Source organism: Carassius carassius, chromosome 49 (genome assembly GCF_963082965.1).
Source record: "Carassius carassius chromosome 49, fCarCar2.1, whole genome shotgun sequence".
In the NCBI taxonomy this organism is placed as follows: domain Eukaryota; kingdom Metazoa; phylum Chordata; class Actinopteri; order Cypriniformes; family Cyprinidae; genus Carassius; species Carassius carassius.
In genome coordinates, this window is record NC_081803.1 from 2837453 (window position 1) to 2860748 (window position 23296).

General features: G+C 36.8%; 1 protein-coding gene across 1 annotated transcript in view; it reads left to right on the forward strand.

Moving 5' to 3' along the window:
• LOC132132514 (A disintegrin and metalloproteinase with thrombospondin motifs 6-like) overlaps positions 1-23296 on the forward strand; it is a 166123-nt gene that overhangs the window by 69865 nt on the left and 72962 nt on the right. Inside the window, exons 13-15 of the mRNA XM_059544915.1 lie at positions 5677-5784; positions 10918-11063; positions 14713-14776. Of these exons, the coding sequence (XP_059400898.1) occupies positions 5677-5784; positions 10918-11063; positions 14713-14776 (318 nt within the window). The remainder of the gene's footprint in view (positions 1-5676; positions 5785-10917; positions 11064-14712; positions 14777-23296) is intronic.

The window sequence follows — 23296 nt, forward strand, 5'->3', positions numbered from 1 at the left end:
TATTTTCACTTCCTTTGAGGGCTAGAATTGAGGCTGCCAAGTCGCTACTCTCTTGTAGTAGGTCACATGATGCCATAAATGTTTTCGTAATTAAAGATCTTTGTTTTATCAGCACTTGAAACGAGCTCCGCCAAGCACCGTTTGAAGTCAGGCCACATATCTTTCAGAGAAAGCCCACACTTGGTTTGTTCCTTTTCCTGCCGAATCCTCAGAATTTTGGAAATGATAATGATTTTACCCAAAGAATAACAAACTTAAGCAAATAAACTGACACAGGGAGGAAAAAAAAAGGCTTGAACGAAGCCAGGAAAATTAATGATCAATAAGAGAGGGTGCTCTGCTAAGTACGAGTATGTGGCTTTGCTTTCTACACCAAAAAAGAATTAAATTACCCGAGATTACAGAGTTCTTTTGTTTCATTGAGAGATATATCCGACAGTGGATGAACGCATGCCAAAAAGAGAACCCTGTAATTTCTCTCTTAAGCTCATAACTGTGGTATAGATCAGCATGGAAGTCATATAAAGAAAAAATCTTGCATTCCCTTGGCACAAGTTTAATACAGCGTGTAGTGTTAGTGGATTCTGACAATCTTATTCTTTTCTGCCAACCATCTGTTTAATGCATGCCTTTGGAGAATTATAACCACACCATTGGACTAGAGGTTTGAATTTGGTTTGGAAAAAGTGTTACGGAGAGATAAACACACACCCAGGGGGTGGACGAAAATTTTGAAACCTAAAAATATATTAATATCAAAGACCTAATAAGGAGCACAACAGCCTTTTGCCCTTCGATTCTTCCTGGAATGCTGTCCTAAACATCCTGAACCGTGTGGGGTGGAATTTACCCCATTCTTCAAGAAAATTAAAAGGGCTCTTTAGGACAAAGGCAGTACAAATCTATTTCTAAATCTATTTTGCTTCAGATCAGTGGTGTTTAAATCTTGTGACTAGGGAGGATATGAGAGGCATTAGACTTTATCCTGCTGTATATTAAACCATCAATTAATTAGCCGTGTATATGGGGAGATAATCACCATGGAATATGAGAACATCATAAAAAGAAAACGTTTAGTGGCAGTGGAGAGCGCCTAGTATGGTAAAGTGGTCTGAATGATTTCAGTGTCGGGGTCATTTCGAGGCTGGACTTTTCTGATATTTAGGTATAGTTCTTTGTGTTGTTATCTGTACGAGTGAACTTGTGACAACTTCTGTGCTGAGTTTATACATGTTTTGCATCTGATGTCTTAAGACTCACTTGAAGACTTGAACTAATAACTAAAATAAATTAAAATAAAATAAATAAATATCCTTCAAGAAGTCTATTCAGTATAATGGATAAATAAAATAATGTTAAGCAAAATGAAAAAGTCAAAGCCTTCTTGCACTGGATGTGCTGGTTTGGGCCTCATTTATGTCCTCATCTCATATATAATTGGCATGTGATTCATAACCACTTAATAAGGAACTCACATTCATGTAAAGTAGGCTTGTTGACAAGTTTGGGTGAGCACAAGATATTGCACTTTCAGTTTCAATTTCTATATTATATTTACAATTTTGGATAGACAGATAGTGGATGGTTTTTTAAACAAAGTGACTCAGGTAATTCAATAGAAAGAAAACACAAATGAAACAGTGAGTAAAACACAACAATACTGGACAAAGGACTAAAGGAACTCAAGGGCCTAAATACACTGGAATTAATGAGATAATCGACAGGTGAACGGAATGAGTAATTAGACAGAGAAACTAGGTCAGATGACAAAACAAGGAAGACAGAACCAAAGAAAACATGATAAAAACTGAACACAAGTGTTAATAATAATGAAATAATAAACTATATTTAAAAGATATTTCCATCAGAAACCCAAAACAATGACTGAAATGGAAAACTGAGTAAAAAAAAAATACACAGACAAAAAAATTCTTTATATGCTTATTCCATATAGAAATAATTATTCCAGCCCCTAAGTTGCTCTATAAGTTTTAAAAATGTAAAAACTATTTGATAGCAGTAATTACTTAGGTCTTAGTGAATTTGGCCCAATAGTTTTTTTTTTTTTCTTTTGTTGCTAGCCTGCACTTCTAGCTTAAAGCCATCAGTGCAGGGGTCTCGCAGGTCAAGCCTACCCCTCTAACCTTCTCAGCATGGCCATCATGAATGGGCCAGCAGGAAACTTTATTAAAACCAGCCGCAGAGCTGGAGCTTTTGCAATCTGAGAGTGGCAGTTTGCCACTTTATTTAATCTGGATGGGCTGGGCAGCTGAGTCTTATTCAGTAACCTGTGGTAAGTGGTGGTGCTCCCTATCGTAAGTCTTTTTCATGGGGGCACTTCTCTGTCCTGTAAATCCTGTGAAGTTCAGGCTCTAAAGGGACCTGGTGCACTTTAATGGGAAATCTAATGCAGGGTTCTACAAAACTACACTTGTAATATACAGAAAGCTTTATATCTTCCTATGCTCAAACATCAGACCCAGCATGGCTCCTTCAGAGTCACCTATTTATAAGGCTGTTCTAACATATTTAATCTGACCATTTCAACTTCTGTACTAATATATAGTATACAAAATTGTCCCATTTCCAGGTGGGTCAAAGTCTTAAGGAAGAGTCTTATGAAGTGATGTAAATTTGAGGGAATCCAACTGATTCTGAGACATGATGAGCAACAAACTCTGTGTATCTCACACAAAATTCCAGATCACATGAATTCCTATTGAGATGACTGCATTTTGCCTGGGTCATTTCATACAAACTCACCCTTACACATACAGGTGAATCTCAATAAATTAGAATGTTGTGGAAAAGTTCAATTATTTCTGTAATTCAACTCAAATTGTGAAACTCGTGTATTAAATTATTTCAATGCACACAGACTAAAGTAGTTTAAGTCTTTGGTTCTTTTATTGTGATGATTTTGGCTCAAGTTTAACAATAACCCAATCTCAACAAATTAGAATATGGTGACTTGCCAATCAGATAATCAACTGAAAACACCTGCAAAGGTTTCCTGAGCCTTCGAAATGGTCTCTCAGTTTGGTTCACTAGGCTATACAATCATGGGGAAGACTGCTGATCTGACAGTTGTCCAGAAGACAATCATTGACACCCTTCACAAGGAAGGTAAGCCACAAACATTCATTGCCAAAGAAGCTGGCTGTTCACAGAGTGCTTTATCCAAGCATGTTAACTGAAAGTTGAGCGGAAGGAAAAACTGTGGAAGAAAAAGATGCACAACCAACCGAGAGAACTGCAGCCTTATGAGGATTGTCAAGCAAAATTGATTCGAGAATTTGAGTGAACTTCACAAGGAATGCACTGAGGCTGGGGTGAAGGCATCAAGAGCCACACACAGGTGGTCGAGGAATTTGCTGAACCACAGACAATGTCAGAGAAGTCTTACCTGGGCTAAGGAGAAGAAGAACTGGACTGTTGCCCAGTGGTCCAAAGTCCTCTTTTCAAATGAGAGCAAGTTTTGTATTTCATTTGAAAACCAAGGACCTAGAGTGGAGAAGGGTGAAGAAGCTCATAGCCCAAGTTGCTTGAAGTCCAGTGTTAAGATTCCACAGTCTGTGATGATTTGGGGTGCAATGTCATCTGCTGGTGTTGGTCCATTGTGTTTTTTTTTTTTGAAAACCAAAGTCACTGCACCCATTTACCAGGAAATTTTGGTGCACTTCATGCTTCCTTCTGGTGACAAGCTTTTTGAAGATGCTGATTTCATTTTCCAGCAGGATTTGGCACCTGCCCACACTGCCAAAAGCACCAAAAGTTGGTTAAATGACCATGGTGTTGGTGTGCTTGACTGGCCAGCAATCTCACCAGACCTGCACCCCATAGAGAATCTATGGGTTATTGTCAAGAGGAAAATGAGAAACAAGTCCAAAAAATGCAGATGAGCTGAGGGCCACTGTCAAAGAAACCTGGGCTTCCATACCACCTCAGCAGTGCCACAAACTGATCACCTCCATGCCACTCCGAATTGAGCCAGTAATTAAAGCAAAAGGAGCCCTTACCAAGTATTGAGCACTTTCCAGAAGGCCAACAATTTGTTGAGATAGTGAACTGGTGGGATTTTGTTAAATGTGAGCCAAAATCATCACAAATAAAAGAACCAAAGACTTAAACTACTTCACTCTGTATGCATTGGATTTATTTAATACACGAGTTTCACAATTTGAGTTGAATCACTGAAATAAATGAACTTTTACACAACATTCTAATTTATTGAGATCCACCTGTATTTTACCAGGTAACCTGTTCCTGTGTTTATTCAAATATATTCAAATCAAGCAATAGTCAATTGTGGGTAAAAGCAAGTAAAAATCAAAAATTGGAGCTGATGAACTAGTATACAGTAGCCACAGTGTTTACCAGGTCATTTTAGTTGGTTAACTAGTATTACTTTAGTATAGGGACCAGTTCTCACTATTTACTAGTTGCTTATTAGCATACCTATTATTAACATATTGGTTGTTTATTAGTGCTTGTAAAGCATTTATTCTACATGACCATATTCTACATCCCTAATCCTACGCAATACCTAAACTCAACAACTACCTTCAAAAATATTAATGAGCAGCAAATTAGGAGTTTGAAGCAAAAGTCATAGTTAATGGTTTGTTAATAGCAATAATTGGACCTTAAAATAAAGTGTGACCAATTTTGTTTTTCAATAAATCTGGTTCTCTAAAACAGCCTTGTTGGTTGAGTTAAAACACTGGTGAAATTTTGAGTTGAACGCTTACTAAAATTTACTCCATGTATTAATCTCTTTGAAGTTTTAGGTATGCGCTAGCATTTTTAAGATAACGTTTAGCTAACCTTTCAAAAAATTTGCATTTCAAAAAATGAATAGGAAAAAGAAAAATCACCATACATATATCACCATACTTCCCCAAGTTTTCTGAAATGTTCAGTTTGCTCTAAAAGCCAAGTCTTTATATCACTCCAAAAATCTGAAAACACTGTCAACAACCAAAAAATGTATAACTAATTAATAATAATAGCAAAAATATAATATACATGAACAAACCTCTTTGTAAAAACTACAGAATATATATAAAGGAATAAAACAATAAAGTTTGGTGTACATGTATGTAATTGAAATCTACTGACGCAAATAGATAAACTGCATAAAAAAATCTTTTTTCTTCTTCCTCTCTAATCATGCTATGAAAACCAAACAGTTCAAAATAGTTTGACCAGTGTGTGAAAAAACTAGTGGCTTGCCTTAAAATGTACCATCTTTCTTTCAAATTCAAAAAAGATTTTTGGCCAGTGTCTCCTCCACAAATACCACCTGCCACCAACCAGCAATTTGCATGTTCAAAGCAGTAATGTAACTACAGCCTACTGGCTATTAAAAAGAAGAGGATCCTTTCAATTTGCCCCGCCCAAACACCATGTTTCAATGCAGAAACTTATCAATTTCATGTGGTCTGGTAGGCAGGCCTGGAGCCATGGTGAGGTTCACTGGCCACTAACTTTCATGTGTTTAGGGAGAAATGGGTGAATTCACATTATGTTAATATGAAAGACCCACAAGGCAGCATCCAGTGTGCATTATAGACCAACTTACATGGTCACACTATGCTGGTCTTGTGTCCATTTTTTCTGGTCCCACTTGAGAACTGATATTTCTGACCAACTTGCTTTTGCCTTCTTTCCTAGGAAGTGTGTAGAGAGCTCTGGTGCCTTAGCAAAAGTAACCGCTGTGTAACCAACAGTATCCCCGCCGCAGAAGGAACCCTGTGCCAGACCAGCACCATTGAAAAGGGGGTAAGTCCTTGTGCCATGACAGAAAGCTTTATGCAATTAAATGTAGAGGGAAACGGACTCCAGACCGATTTAAGAAGAGAATGGCTGCGGGTATGATGTTTGGTCCTGCTCTCATCGTACCAGATATGGGAATAAGTAAACCTATTCCCAGTGTTCACTCATGCACACAGTGCTTTGGTCATCAGTTCGAATTTCTGCAGGTCCAGGTTAGAGAGACAGTACTAACAAAGATTAGAGTGGCCATTGTCCTCGTTCGTAGGATGGCTCTAGAGAAAGAATGGATGACAACCAAGAGCTGTCGGTCTTTGTTACCATTCACTCACTGGATCTATTTACTGCCAATCTCTTGTGCGATGTCTTGGACAAGCAGCGAGCCCCAGGTTGAGCCGCTAGGTTTTTTTTAGCGGGTGGCATACTTATGTCCGCCCTGGCTGAGTCTGCATCAGAGGAATACGAATGTCAGCCATTTCTCACCCAGCGTGTAATGGAGTGGAGGTCCTGCCAGCTCCAGAGAGGCGAGAAATGGAAAGAAACGGAGTGACCACACATGTTACTTAATGTGCTTTCCACCAGCGGCGCTTATAGTGAATTTGTCACGTCGTTAAGAATGATAAGAATGCACAATGCCAGAAAGCCACCAATTTCAAGGCAGAGTTCAATCTTAATCTGTCACTGAACACTTTCTTCCACTCTTTGTTTAAATGTGAAGTGACAACATGAAATCAAAATTTACTCTATTTACCTTCTTAATAAATGCAGATTTATCACTGTTTTATATTAATAGTTATAGTAATAGTGATATACTAGCCAGTAAACCAACCAATTTTGGTTGCATCCGTATTAGCCAACATTAATTTCCACTGAGCAAATTAACGAAAATATTTGTTGCTTCTTATATCAGTTCCATAATCTACGGACATTATTATTTTAATTTCAACAATTTATGTATTCAAAATTTTTTATGAATTTAAAATACTTTCATAAAATGTTTTTTTTTGTTTAAATTAATATTAATGAAAATTTTAAATGCATAAAATTGTAAAATAACAATTTAATATTTTATTTTGTATATTTTTTTAAGTTCATAACCTGTTGAAAGTCTTGTCAAATTTCTATATTACATTTTAAAATGAATTTTCAACTTTTTAAAAATAAAATAGATTAAAATTAACCAAATATTAAATATTAATTATTTTATTTATTGTACACTATTTATTAGTTATCACCCATGGCATCGTCCATTGAAAAATCTTTATTCGTCGACCATTGTAATATATCAAGGAATTATTCAGCAATAATTTTCAAAAAGAGTTAACTGTTTAAAAGTTTTTTTCTAAAGCAATCTCACATTTCTTAATTATTTTTAAAACTGTAAAATATATAATTATATAATTAACATTTTATTGTCAAGTTTTCACTGAGTATGTTGCAATGTAGTATGGGTCTCTGCAATGCTGCCAGTGCCAGCCCGAGCCTCTTGGGGGCCCTAAGCAGAATTTGATTTGGGGGCCCCCCTCCCACCACTAAGAGTCACCTGTGCTTCAAGATTATTGACACAAATGTCACGCTATAATGTTACATTATAAATGAATACAGTTATGTATTAATACAAAATAAATAAATAAAAATCAATACTTAAATAACATACTTTACTCTTAAACTTCTGAATACAAACTGTCACAAAACATGAAATAAATTATTTGCAAATGCAAATGTGCATTAAATTTGCAATCTTTTAAATGAAACCAAAATAGACAAACATTAATATAATAAAAAATATATAATAAAATATATATATATATATATATATATATACATATATATATATATATATATATATACATATATATATATATATATATATATATATATATATATATATATATATATATATATATATAATAAAATATAATAAACAGCTAGGATTCAACAATGACAATTGTACAACAATGACCTCAAAATTGTCCCTTCCTAGCTTTTCAGGAGGCAAAGTCACTGATGACATCAGGACAGCAGGATTGTATTGTTGTGCCCCCCTTCCTCAAATATGATGATGGAAAAAAACACCTACTATAGGGGTGAAAATAGAATTTTAATCAAATAAAAAAGTAAATGAATAAATTGTATTATTTACTAATTACAATTGTAGCTCTCGACATTTACCTATGGCTATAACTTTATTATGACTAATTTATTTCATAGTCTTAAGCATTCAGAAATCATGCAAAAGGAAATTAAGCAGTTTTACTATGATAAGACCATGGTTTATTTTTGTAAGGTTTGTGATATGCCGTTTTTTGTTGAAGAAATTATAAAGGCTGTGTCATCTATAGCAAAAATGTAACAGCAGCAATTACATGGCATTTGGCTCCCTGTGCAGGCATTTGTAATAACATGTACAGAAATTGTTTATTTTGTATGTGCCTACATTATATATTTTAACAGTGTTATTATTAACCAATCATTATTGCCTCATAGTTTTTAATATAATGCATTTTAAGTCATTTTAAAGGCTATTGATGGCTTAGGTCTGTTTTTATAGCAGCAACAACAACAAAAAAAGATTACAGTATATTAATACTTCTTTGTAAGTTATTATTTGAAGTAACAAAACCATGGTTAATTTGCAGTTGCCATGGCTACAAGAACGATGATTTGTGGTGTTATTGATAAAACCATGGGTAATTTTCGTAAGGGAACCTGGAAAAAAAAAGAAAAAAAAACAACTTTAACAGGAATGTGCCTGAAAGTGATAAACGGGCCTCGTTTTTACCTAAATGATTTATTATTTATTTTAATATATATTAAAAAATGTATAAGGTGTGCATTGTAGTTGACACCTGAATGAACACATTACAATTGTTTTATGACTGCAAGTCTTTCTCCTCAAATGCTACTGAGCTTCAAATTTGCCTTTGAGCCCATGTGAAAAGTAGCATAATTTACATATGATTTACAGTTTATTTTAATAAATATTAACCATTATATTCAATTGTGCATTATAGCTGACACCTAGATGAACAATTACAGTTGTTTTTATGACTGTAAGTCATTCTCCTGAAATGCTACTGACGTTAGAAAAGTGTATACCAATATCGCATGTAACTTTAGAGACGGTCCCTAAATTTGAGACTCTCGAACGTCCAACGTCAAGCCAACTATATGTCCTTTTCTTCTTTCTCTTTTCGGCACCAGAGGGATACATCCTTTTTGTGACATGGCTTATCATTTATTACAGTGACGCGCACTTGCGCGCCGGGGCGAATTGTCAATGCACGCCAGGTGTCTGAGTTATCGGTAAATAAGAATTTTCTTGTCTTGAATTATTAATTTATTAGTTCATTATTCATGCATTCATTCATTTATATCACTTGTTTAAGTTATTCAATTGTAAAAAAAAAAAAAAAAAAAATGATTGGGGGGCAGCCGCTTAGTTCGCTTATGCCTCGGGCCGGCCCTGAATGCTGCCTTCGAAGTATGCTAGGCAGCAACATAATTATGCTGCCTACTTTTTAAACAGCCTTTAAAGCATGCATATGATAGACTAAAAATGATGCTGACAGAGGCCACTTACTAGGCTTTACAACAGAGGGTCTGTTAGAGAAGACATTCTTTAAGAGGTTATTTTGGACCCGCCTGCTAGTGTTTTAGCACACTACCCTGATTTCAGACGCTGGTATCTGAGGACACAGCCTTTCCCTTGCCAAGTCTGTGGATGAGTCTGTGGATGAGAAAAAGACACAGAGTCTGAGAACAAGAACAAACATCAGGATCTTTCCAGACACAGAGGGAGAGAGAGAGAGAGAGAGAGAGAGAGAGAGAGAAAGAGCCAGAACTTAACCTACTGACACAGTTCCACAGTGACGACAGTTTCCAGCGTCTCCAATCCCTGTCCTCGCGTCCCCTGGGCTGGATGGACTATGTGTGTTGAGAAGATTCCATGTGACTCTGAAGCATTACAAAGCCTTGAGCCTGTTTTTATTCTGGAGTGGATTCAGATTAGGAACAGTAGCTGAAGACACTGTTTACACAAAACAAGATTTAGCCTGGAGACGTCTCTCAAATGAAAGCTGCTCTTTACTTTGGAGGACATACAGATTACACTGACTGTAATAATGAGCAAGGGAAGGTTCAGTACTACTTTTCTTGAATCCTGTGTATATAATGCATTAACTTTGTCTTGTAATGCACCTCATAATCCATTAAGAATCTAGTTTAAAAGATGTGACAAGTTGTTAGAAATCTACTCGTTGTATTGATGTTGGTTTCATATGAATGTTTTTTTTTTTTTTTAAAGGTTTGAAGCTAATGACCTTAAAAATGACCTTAATAACAATCAATTAAAAATAAATAATAGTTTTTCCTTAAATAGTACATTCAGTGCATATCAGTGTTTTATCTACAAAAAGTTAAAAGTATTTTATTTTTTTATTTTACAAATAAATGTAATTTCCGTTTTGTAGAAAAGCACCACAACATTTTATAACATTGATCTGATATTGTCTTATCATAAAAAGTTTAAATAATCTGATATTTTAAGAAACTTAATAGCCTTATCATGTGAATACAATTGTACAGTATCACTTTTGAATGTATTTTTAAATAAATTAATTGATTTATTCACAAACTTATTAATTTTCACAAACTGTGATTCATTTCCACAATTATTAATATTATAAATCTAACAATATTTTCTATTTTATATGTGCCCATTTATAAAACCCTACTTTGTGTTTTATTACTTTGGCATTAAATGACAGAAAACTAGTAAACGCTGCTGAATGATTATTTTTAATAAAATGGCTGAGGGAGTGACGGCACAATTGACATTCTTTTCACCAGTGTTATCAATCTCTATATATTTTATTCCCCTCTTTTGGAAAAATGAAAAAGAAATGGGACAAATGGGAAAACAAAAATTATATCTGTTATATTTGTTTTCTATTTACTACTATAGAAGTTTAACAAGCTGCTTCTGAGAACCCTAGAAATGTGAAAATAGTCCACAACGTGTCGTATCATTAATGATGTACCAGTTTGAATATAGAAATGCAAATTAAATTCTACAGCAGAAAAGATGATTTTATAAGAACTTTTCCTTTAAAATAGATTTTCTCTATATCTGTGTATTAGTGGTGTTATCAGGGTGAATGTGTGGCGTTTGGGACGTGGCCGCAGAGTGTGGACGGAACCTGGGGACCTTGGACCTCCTGGGGCGAGTGCAGTCGTACCTGCGGCGGCGGCGTCTCCTCATCCATGAGACACTGTGACAGCCCAGCGTAAGTAGGCAAAGTAAGCCAGAACAAAACTGAACAGGTCCCTATTTAGTCCATCTCACTACAGCTCACACTAGTCTCATTTCTGACTTTCATTTCTGCATAAATATGTGTACAAATCAAAACTGTATTGATTATACAGCATTTTCTAGTACATACTATTAGGGTGCGGTTAAATTTAATATTTCTTCAAAAATATCTCCCAAATAAATTTTTCCCAATTTAGCAATGGCTTTAAGCTAGTAATGTGAGTTTGCCGCACTGGCCAACAGAAACCTACTTGCTTTGAAAGTGAATTCTCTGCGAGTTGCTTCCTTCATCACTACAATATTAACAATAGACAATGAACCAGGTACACTATCTATCATAGTTTAAAAAAATATGATTTTTAATGTTTCTGTAAGAAGTCTCTTATGTTTAGCAAACCCTTATATTTGATCAGATTTACAGAAAAAAACTGCAATAATGTGAAACAAAAATGTGAAAATATATGTATATATTAAGTAAAATATTAAATGTTGAGCTGATGAGAAAACCCTTCCTCAAAAGGCATAGCAACCCCAGGCACTGTATTAAAAATGTTTTTAAAGCAATATTTCACCCAAAAATGAAAATTCTGTCATCAACCACTCACCGTCATGTTGTTTCAAACCTGCATTGATTTCCAAAATTTTCCAAAACCATTGATTTCCATTGTATTTTTTCCCATACTGTGAATGTCAATGGCTACCAGCAACTGTTTGGTAAACAACATTCTTCAGAAGATATTCGTTTGTGTACAACAGAAGAAAGAAACTCATGCAGAACAAGTGCAGGGTAACTGATGACAGAATTTTAATTTTTCGGAACTATCCTTTTTTTTAAAGAACCCAAATTCAAGTTTGTCATGCCAAAATAATAGATAGTTAATGGTCCAAAATGTTAATGTTTTTTTTTTTTTTTGCCAGTTTCTCCAAATATTTCATAGGTAGTCGCAGGGGCTCATAATAATTTTGGATGTAGATGGAATTTAGGTTTCATTCCTGGTGGTTGTGGAAATGTCTGTCCTCGCGCTCTCGCTGCAGACAGTGGCGGGAGTGTGGCCGGTGTAATATGTAACACCTGTGTAAGATGATTGGCCCTTAAAACCTGGCTACGCGAGAGAAAGGAAACCCAAGCACTTCAAGCTAAGCTGCCCTGGAAAGCATTCATTAAGTGCGTTCCCCGAGAAAACAGCACAACCAGCTGCTCTCGGGGCCAGACGGCACGGGGGGAGGTGTAGGAAGACAGCCAGAATCACCTAAGCCTTGGCAAACCTCAGTACACTGCCCTCCTGGGTCAAAATAACCTGCGGACAAAAATTGCCAAACAGTTTAGCCGTTCACCGAAAGAGACCTGCATACTGTACATACATCAAGTATTTATAAGACAATGAGAAAAAGTGCATACTGCCCTGCTGGTCATAACAACCTGAACAGACACTGGAGATAGAACAAATGTCTTGAGCTCTCTGTCAAACAAACACAAGTGGAAACTGCTTTTCAAATTTGCCTGTGGCTTGAGGAGTTTTCTGAATGTCCATTTATGGGACTGAAGTCAACCTTGATAACACGATAACACATAGATACTCGAGGGGATTATTAGGGGCCCATAATTAATAATGGGGATTATTGTTTATAGAATTGAAAATCACTGGCCTGAGGGGCGTCTTGCTCTCGAACAATGGAACTCCATGTAAGGCTGAAATGAATTACGCATTAGTTTTAACATGATACAGTATATCAGTGAATTTTGGCTGAAAAGATCCTTTTAGTAGATTCTTTGTAGCAGAGATGCTTTTTTGTGCTTCTACTGGCATAGAGTGGAAATGCATGATTAAATATAGCTGCAACTGTAGATGACAGGCACTAGAAAAACTGTGGCAACATGCATTTAAATATAATAGGACTGCTTCAAAGTCAGTTTTGAGTGCCACACTTCCTCCTACCAGCTGGTGGCGCTATGACCATGAACCACAATTGTCTCATTCATGTGATCAGCCGGCATGAACAAACGTACATCCCCAATTTTATCTACATCAGACAGTGCACTTAGAAGATACAAGACTCTTCCTGATTCTCTTTTTTGCCATAAATTTATACTCTTATCGTGACAACACTGTACAAGATATCAAAATTCACATTAAATCCAAAATGGCCAACTTGGCAAAGCTAATGCTTGTCATTTTGAAAGTTGATGAGAACAACATATGTTTTGAGTTTTGTGACTAGGTAAAACTGACACTAAAGGGGACACTTACAGACATTGTACTACAGTACAATATCCAGGTGAATTCACAATAATGGGTCCCAACACAAAGATGTATTTCTGTCAGGACTACTATCGTCAAAATGATTGTCACTTAGCATACAGTTTAGATTGGCACTGGTTCTGTTCTGGGTAAAAACTCCCTGTCCATGAATGAGCAGGGAGAGTAGCAGTAACCATCCTTAGGGTAAACAGAACAGAACCAAATGCAGATATTTCAATGAATGATATTTAAATTATATTTTTGTGTAACAACATTATTCAAGTTAAAAGGAGTCTGATTCAGGAAATGGAGAATATCAGAACGCCAAGTCCTTACTGTGATGAAAGGAGGAGCTGGGGATGGGAGAGGCTAATGTGCTCCTGAGCAAGTGATAAATCTGCTGAAGAATACTGAATAGACCTTATATAGGAATGCTGTGATAGGTGTTGTATTCCTATAGGTAGACGTGGATCAGCTGAGAGTCAGCCAATGCAAAGTTCTATATGGCAATTAATTAAAATTGGCATATTATAATTAATAGTCCAATTAAATTATGCTATTATTGTGCCAACTAGTGTCGCTTTGTGTAGTGGGTGGGATTTAGGACCAATTATTGAATGACTGTTTACAAACAGGTTTCCCAAAGAATGTCTTGTGACACCGTCCTTTTTTTCACACAAACTAATCAATGCCCTACTAAAGTGTGATTTCAGAATTGCAAGAGATTCTGAAGAAAAAAAAATCTGTTAAAAAGTCAGAATTGCAAGTTATAATAAGTTGAGTCGCATTTTAAAGTTTAATTGGCTTTAGGGCAATAATGTTTAAATAACACAGAGAGTTCATTATACAGTCCAAATCTTTTGTACATAATTGTTTTGAGAAGGGATTTTTTTTTATATATCGCAATTTTGTTTACATCTCACCATTCCGACTTTTTTCTCAGAACTGCTAGAAAAAAAGACTGAATTGTGAGATATAAATTTAGAATTGCAAGAAAAATGTCAGAATTGTGAGAAATAGCACATAAATGTTGAAATTTTAATTTTGAAAAAATGACACACATTACCTTTAAACTGATCTGAGATCAGCACAGAAGAGCAAAGTCAACCCAGATCTGAAAGATGGCTATGATTTTGTGATCCAATGACCTGATCTGATCTTTTGGACACTAAACTTCTGCAGAAGACCTGGAAGTATGTGTTTGAGTGTGAGTGATGGACATGTTGAGATTGAGGTTACTGGACCATTTACTTTACTCTACTCTGCTAAAGCAAATGCAGTACAGATGCTGACCGGTGTTGACTGGAATAGTGTGTGGATGCGTTTTTTACGTAGACTCCCCTTATGATACCTCATGAGTCTTTATTATTCTTTCTCTTTCAGACCGACAGGTGGAGGGAAGTACTGTCTCGGAGAGAGGAAACGCTACAGATCGTGTAACACTGATGTGAGTTACAACTCAGTTTTACAACTTGCAACTTCATCTTGATTTGTTTTTTACTTTTGTGACAATTAGAAACATCCAGTGTTGTTTATTACAATTGAAAAACATTTTTTTTATACAATATATGTATAACAATTATTTAAATTTATTTTAAAATGATTGCTGTCAAAATAAAAGCATTAATGCATACGATTATTTATTTATTTTTTCAGTTTAATGTGTTAAAATTATATAAAGCAATTAATGTGGGGGCAGAGCTAGATTTGGCCACCCCAGTCACAACTGCTGCTTCTGTGTTCGCAGCGCATGCTCTTCAGTTGCATGCACAAATACGGCAGCGCACACTATATATATATATATATATATATATATATATATATATATATATATATATATATATATATATATATCAGTATTTGTTATATGAGTCAGATTTAAGAACATGTCTCTGACATGCAGTTTTTTTCCAAACTGTCCTGGAGCGGCCCAGCACTGACTCCCTCCTCTAACACACCCAATTCAACTCGTCAGCTCATTATTAGAGACTTTAAGAGCTGAAGGGGATCAGAAAAGATAAAGAGTTGTGAGAAAATACGATGCGTGATCTGCATCATGTTCAACAGCGGCAGCATTTAAAACAGCCAAAATAACCTCATAACCAGCTGCTGTGATGTCTGTTAATCAAAAAGCAAAAGAAATGGATTCCTCTGTATTTAATTTAGAATTTAGTGTTTGATAACTTTATTCAATTTCTGTATATTTCCTACTTGCTGAAGGGCACATAAACATGACATTTATTATAATGGGTTTATGTGAAGATTGTTTTAAATTCACAAAATTAGAAGTTATTTTTAATTAGAAGTTAAATTAGAAGTTATTTCATAAAGTCTAATAAATGTTCAAATTGGTAGCTCTCAATTATGCTGTAATGTTGAATGGTTATAGTCAATGGTTAAATATTAGAAAACAATAATTTTAAATAAAAAAAAATTTCTACATTCATTTGATGATTGAATGTGAAATTATTGCAATATAAAAGTATATTTAAAACTTTAATGTTGCAACTATAAAAGTTTAATTGTGCAATTAATCAAAGTTTTTTTCAGAAAAAAATATATGCTATTAATTAGCTATTTGATTTTTATCTTTTGACAGCACTTTTTAAAATGTAATTTACTCCAGTCTTCAGTGTCACATAATCTTTCATAAATCATTCTAATACAGTATGTTGATTTTGTGCTTTTCTTTTTATTATTACAGCTATCAGTCAATTAAAATGTTTTATCTAAATTACACAATGTGGGAATTAATCAACCTAATTTATAGCATATTAATTACCCACAAAAGAAAATACCCATAAAAGATCATTTACAGCCATTATTGTGTTACATGAGAAAACCATGAAATCACAAAAAGTAGCTTTAGAAATTAATATATATATTTTACATTTTTAGGTGAACTATCTAGACATTATTTTTTTTTATTAATATGGATTATTATTATTTTTTTAATGAATATATATAAAATTATATTTTAATGAAATTAACAATGGACGTGATTTCTCTATATAAGAAACTAAAACTGCCAGTATATGGTATTAAAAGCCTTAATGAGTAAGTCATTGAATCGTTCATTCATTCATTTGATTAGATTAAATGGCTGATTGATTGATTGATTGAAGTAAATGGCTTTCTAAATGAACGCGCCATTGAATCATTGGTTCACACATTTCATTCAAAATGCAGATTTATTCAGAAATTGTGTGTTGCTCGGAGATGCACAATAGTTCTTCTGTGGCTTTAATAGATAATATTTGCACTGGTAAAACTAAAAGAAAACACAATATTAAGTTCAGATTTTTTGAACTATTATTGTATGAAATCATTATCACATTTGCACTCGTGCTGTTTGGGACACAAACAGCACTCGTGTGACACTGCACTTGGTGCACATGTGGTATTGCTTAACTCTAGTACACATATGATATATGAGACAAAAACTCATACAGGAGCCTTTTTTCCCCAATATCTTGAATTTTAGGGGCAAATAACTACAATTCTATAGGCTCCATCAATCAGTGAGTTGCTGTTCTGTAACATGTTCATCACCAATCAACTGTATCCACCTTATTTTTTTCCCGTAAGAGCAGGTGCAACCAAATGTAAAAGTAATGTGTCTGGCTTCCGGTCTCATCTGCTTCCAGCAATTTTTAGCTGTACAATACAGCTCATTTTGCTGCTTGATATTGCAAACTGGTGTGTCTTACCATATTATTTTAATGTATTTTCCCATTTGTGAACACACTGGTTTGTAGTGCAAAAAGTTTTACAGTTTATTGCACATTGCTATTATAGCGGCATCCTATAGCCGCTGAGAGGCTAAGCAGCAGGACAACATCAATGACTCGTTCTCATCCGTTTAAAATCTACATACTTTTATTGCCCTGATGTAATATTGTCCATATGCAGATAGAGATTTATTGATACGGTTGAAATACGGTCAACTGAAAGTGAGCGTTCCTGGCTACGCACCCCCTCTCTACACGGTCTAGTCAAAAACAGGAAACACTAGCAGGTAAATACACACCTACCACCATGTGACCAACTACCCGGAAACACCAACTCCAAACACAAAATAAAAGACAAACATTTTCTGCACTTACATACCAGCCCCTGATTATTACACAATAAACCTGTAATAATCACCAACACAATCAAAATACAGACAAGATAAACATGTACATTACATAATTTATACATTAAATCCCCCTTTTTTTCCCTTTTTTTTTTTTTTTTTTATGTAAAAGAATGTCCAGAAAACTCAAATGTTCATTTAGTTCATTAGTTCATCCTTGTAGCTGAGTACAGTTAATGTCCAAGTCCAGTCTGTCAGTAAAGTCAGTCGTCAGTAATGCGATCAAGTCTAAGTCAAAAGTCAAGTCAAAAGGGTCAGTTGAGAGCTCTCAAATGAATGTCACTGTCGTAGTTAGTCCTTAGATTCCTCAGCTTCAAGAAGACGACAAATTTTTGTAATTGGCCTGGTCAAGCATGTACTCATGGTCTTAATTTTAACTTGCCGTGTGAATCCCTTTTTGTCCTCTATTGTGTGAACAATCTTGCCCATGATCCAGGAACTTCTAGGTGCATTATCGTCCACTACCAGTACAACCTCTCCCAACTGATGGTTGTGTGTCTTTACCATCCACTTTTGCCGCTCCTGTAGTAGAGGTAGATATTCACCAATCCATCTTTTCCAAAATAGGTTAGCCAAATATTGAATTTGGCGCCACTGTCGACGGGCATACACATCGTCCTTCTCGAACAATCCAGGTGGTAATGCAAGCTTTGTCTTTAGAAGGAGAAGATGATTAGGTGTTAACGGTTCCAAGTCGTTGGGATCCGATGATGATCTGGTGATGGGTCGATTGTTAAGGATGGATTCTACCTCACATAAGAAGGTATGAAGACCTTCTTCATCCAAACTTTGCCCTCGAAGAATGGAATTCAGTATTTTCTTTATTGATCTGATGAGTCGTTCCCAAATCCCTCCATGGTGTGAGCCGGTAGGAGGATTGAAAATCCATTTTATATTCTTTTGAAGAAGAACATTGTTGATCTGACTCTGGTTCCAGTCTTGAATTGCCTCTTGTAGCTCACGCTCAGCCCCGACAAAATTTGTTCCATTATCTGAACGCATTTCAGTCACTTGTCCTCGTCGAGAAATAAAACGTCTTAGTGCGTGAATGAATGAGTCGGTGTCCAATGATGAGATCATTTCAATGTGAACTGCTCTAATGGCCAAGCAGGTGAAGATGACTCCGTAGCGCTTCAGGGTGGTTCTTCCTCGCTTTACCTCATAAGGGCCAAAACAATCCACTCCAACATGAGTAAAGGGTGGTTTGTCTGGTGACACTCGATCTTGAGGCAAATCAGCCATCTGTTGATGACCTGCAATTCCATTGAACCTTCTGCACACTACACATTTTGATATAACTCTTCTTATAGCTACACTCGCTCCAAGGATCCAATATCGCTGTCGAAGGCTAGCCAACATGAAGTTCCGTCCACTATGTCCCACTTCTTCATGAATTTGTCGCAGAATCAAGGTAGCGATGTGCAAGTCTTTAGCCAATATGATTGGGTGTTTAAAATCTTCAGAAACCAATGCTTTATCAAGACGTCCACCGACCCTGATGATATCAGACTGCAGGATTGGATTAAGACGATAGAGAGGACTATTTCGCTTGACTACTCCATCCTTTCGTAGACTTGTCAGTTCCTCAGGAAATCTATTCCCTTGAGAAAGTCGGATGATTTCCATTTCAGCCTTCTCCAATTCTCCCAAGGAAAGCAAGTCCTTACACACAGTAGACTTGAACTTCTGAATTTCCTCATTAATAGTCATCCCTTGTTGATGTAGATTTGTGCCAGAGAAAGCAAGAGCAGTCTGCAGTCGTTTCCTTTCCTCGCTAAGGTCCATCAAGATTCCTTTCAGACGAAGGATCCATGCTATAGCTTTCTTTAGTCGAATCCAAGAGGAGAAGTAATTAAGGAGACATGATATGGAGTCAGACTCTTTGGCTTCCACCATATTTACCAGAGCATTTCTTTTGATCTCAGGATCATGAGACAATATCACACACCTATTGGTGGGATCCATTGGCCACTCCTCTTGTGGTCGAACAAGAAATGTGGGACCAGAAATCCACATCTCGTTCTTCAAGAATGAATCCACTTTTGCTCCTCTAGAGGCCAGATCTGCTGGATTGCTTGAGGAATTCACGTACCTCCACTGTGCTACGTCAGAAGCCTTCAGAATTTCAGACACTCTATTAGCCACAAAGCACTTAAATCTTGAGGTCTTATTTCGAAGGTATTTGAGTACTGAAGTGCTATCAGTCCAAAACACAGAATCCGTAAAGGGCATCTTGAGTTCTTTCCTCCAAATCTTGTCCATACGATTAGCAAGAGTGGCAGCCGTAAGTTCCAGGCGAGGGATCGTAATGGGTCTTAATGGTGTAACTCTTGCCTTGCTTACCAGAAGAGTAGAATGTGCCAGTTGTTGGTCATTATGAAGCAGCAGATAGGATACCACCCCATATCCTTGCTCACTTGCATCTGAAAAATGATGCATTTGAGCAGATGTTACTTCTCCAAACCCATCAGGTTTTAAACATCTTCTGACCTCAAAACTCTCCAAGCGATGCAGATCATCCAGCCAGTTCATCCAACGTTGAACATACACTGGAGGAATAACGTTGTCCCATCCTATTCCCTCTCTGCACAGATCTTGCAATATCCTCCTGGCAGACAGAATCACAGGTGACAAGAACCCCAGAGGGTCATAGATGGAACTAACCACTGAGAGAATTCCTCTCCTGGTAAGAGGTCTATCCTTCACTACCACTTTGAAATGAAAGGCATCTGATTCCGCACACCATTGCACTCCTAATGCTCTTTCAAGAGGCAAAGTATCATGATCCAAGTCCAAATCCTTTACCTTCTTCTCTCTGTCCTTTTCAGGTATCGTGCCCAATACAGCACGGCGGTTACTCATCCACTTTGTTAAATGAAATCCTCCTCTGGCACACATTCTAGTGAGATCCTTGAACAGCTGCACAGCATCTGTTTCGGAAGGTACAGAAACAAGGCAGTCATCCACATAGAAATTATTGAAAACAACATCCAGTGTCTTGGAGTCAAATAGATCCTTTTGATCCATTGCACATTTCCTCAATGCAAAACTCGAGCAACTTGGTGATGATGTAGCTCCGAATAAATGAACCACCATTCTGTATTCCTCCAGACTGTTGTTTATGTTACCTCCTGGCCACCACAGGAATCTCAAGAAATCACAGTCTTTTGGGTGAACTCTGATTTGATGGAACATAGATTCGATGTCAGCCATCAGGGCAACAGGTTCCAATCTAAATCGTACGAGCACACTCACCAAAGAGCTGGTTAAGTCTGGACCTTGCAGAAGTTTGCTGTTCAGTGATGCACCCTGATAAGAAGCTCCACAATCAAACACAACCCTAATCTTGTGTTTTTTGAGATGATATACACCGTGATGGGGTATATACCACAGGCGTCCATCACACCTCTCCAGCTCAGCCACGGGTACCCTTTCTGCATAACCCTTATGGATGACGTCCTCCATAAAGGTGGTGTAATCTGCATGAAAGGAAGGATTCACTTTAAACCTTCTTTGAAGAGTTAAAGCACGCTGTTCTACAATTCTCCTGTTCATAGGCATGACCACTTCAGTATTTCTGAATGGTAGACTGATGTAATAATGACCATTGCTCAGTCTTGCTGAATGGGACACAAAATCCATAAACTTCTGATCTTCCTTGGACATTCCTGTCAGTTCTTCATGAACAGTCTCTGGAAAATCAGCCTTAAATTGCTGCTTCCACAACTCCTCCAACTTTATTACTGCAATCCTATTCACAGTAACAGGAAGTTGTTCAGCAGGATCATCTCCATTCATACCCACTCCTTTAAGTGGTCCATTAACAGTCCATCCAAGCATGGTCCTTATAGCATAAGGGCCGCTATCCTGACTGCGTATGATCTCCCAAGGCTCCAATGCTTCTGGAACATTAGCTCCAATCAGAAGCTCAATACCAGCATTAATCTTAGGTAAGCAGACATGACTCAAATAAGGCCAACATTCGAGATCTTTCTGTGAAGCAATGTTAGCTGTGGTCACAGGCATGGTCTTTTGGGTGTACAATTCAGGCAATGCACAGTAATCTTCTTGATTCAACCCAGAAACCTCCAGGTCTTTCAGAACATAGCTACCAACTGATTTATCTTGACTCATGGTTCTGAGAAGAATATTAACTCTCTTTCCAGAGAGGTTGAGCTTGTTCATCAAACTTTCCGTACAGAAAGAAGCAGAACTTCCAGAATCAAGAAAGGCATACGTCTTCACCACGCTGTTTCCCTTTTTTGATTTGACACAGACTGGAACGATAGATAATGCACAAGTGTCTTTACCAGCCCCAGTAAAACCATTGGTTTTAAGAGAGACCATGGCACTGCCAACTGCCGGCTTGAATTCGGTTCTCTTCTTATCTGACGTGTCTTCCTTCTCATGAGAATAAATGTGAAGAAGACTTGGGTGTTTCATACTACATATATTACAGATGATTCTCCTTTTACAGTCTCTGCTAATGTGTCCTGTATGCAAGCAGCCAAAGCAAATTCCTCTCGTCATCAAGAAGTTCATCTTTTCTCGGTGACCTTTTCTGGTAAGTTTATTACAAACATCCAGTGCGTGTTCACCACCACAGAAGAGACAGATTTGGTTAGCTGTTATCTTACTGTGTTCTTTTATTTCAGGCATAGTAGTGATAGTGGTAGCAAAACTGCTCCTGGCCTTTGGTGGAATTATTCTGGTGTTCGTCTTCCTACCCCCAGCAGGTACTGCATCCTGAATATTACCAAATACAGGATCAGAGAGAATTTTTGCTTGTCTCTCTATAAAGTCTACAATATCAGGAAAGATGGACTGACGGTGGCATCGCTCCTTTAACTCATATGCAACGACTCTCCATTTGTCTTTGAGTTTGTAAGGAAGCTTTGAGAGTATAACTTGCATGTTAGTGGTAAGATTCAGCTCATTCATATAATGAACATCTTGCATAGCGTTACAGCAACTCCTTAGGAAAAGACCATACTATTGTAGGGCGTTAGCATCTTCAGATTTTATAGCTTTCCATGAAAAGGCCTTTTCCATATATGATGAAGCTATTTTCACCTCATTGCCAAAGTTCTCCTGAAGCAAAGCCTTAGCCTGTAGATAACCTTGTGAAGGGTTCATGTGCTGGCAACTTCTAACAAGTGCTTTCGGCTGTCCTCGTGTATATTGCTCCAGGAAGTGCAGACAATCCCCTGGGTTGTCTGCTTTCTTTTCCACCACCTCCTCAAATGAGCGCATGAACTCATGAAAGCGCAATGGATCTCCATCAAAGTAAGGAATTTCTCTGGGTGGAAGTGAAGACAAATTATGCTGTTTAACCAATAAAGTAGCTATTTCGTTTTGCTTACCAATGAGCTGAAGCATGCTTGTGTGGCTTTTATCATTTTGAAAACTTGATCCATGAGCATATCCAGTATTCTGGTTATCAGAAGATGACCTGTTGGGCAATGTAGATTGTGAAGGTTTCAATTTAGATCTTGTTGAAGGTTGTTGTTGTACTGACTGTGATAGAGAATAATTTGAAATCCCTTGTGTGTTATCAACATGTGAGGTACAAGATGCAGGCAGGGACTCTGATGCTGCTGGCACCCTAACTGAAGGGACAAATGGTTCCACATCAGAATAAAGAGGCTTGGACACATTTCTAACAGATGTATGAGATTCCGAATGTACATCTTGATACACCTTTACTCTGGCCATTGACTCTGCTAATTTGGTTTCCAGCGCCAGTTTTTCTCTCCTTCTCCTCAACTGCTCCTCTTGTTCCTCTAATTCATGTTTCTTTCACAGCATTTGTTGAGAGGCCAATAAAGC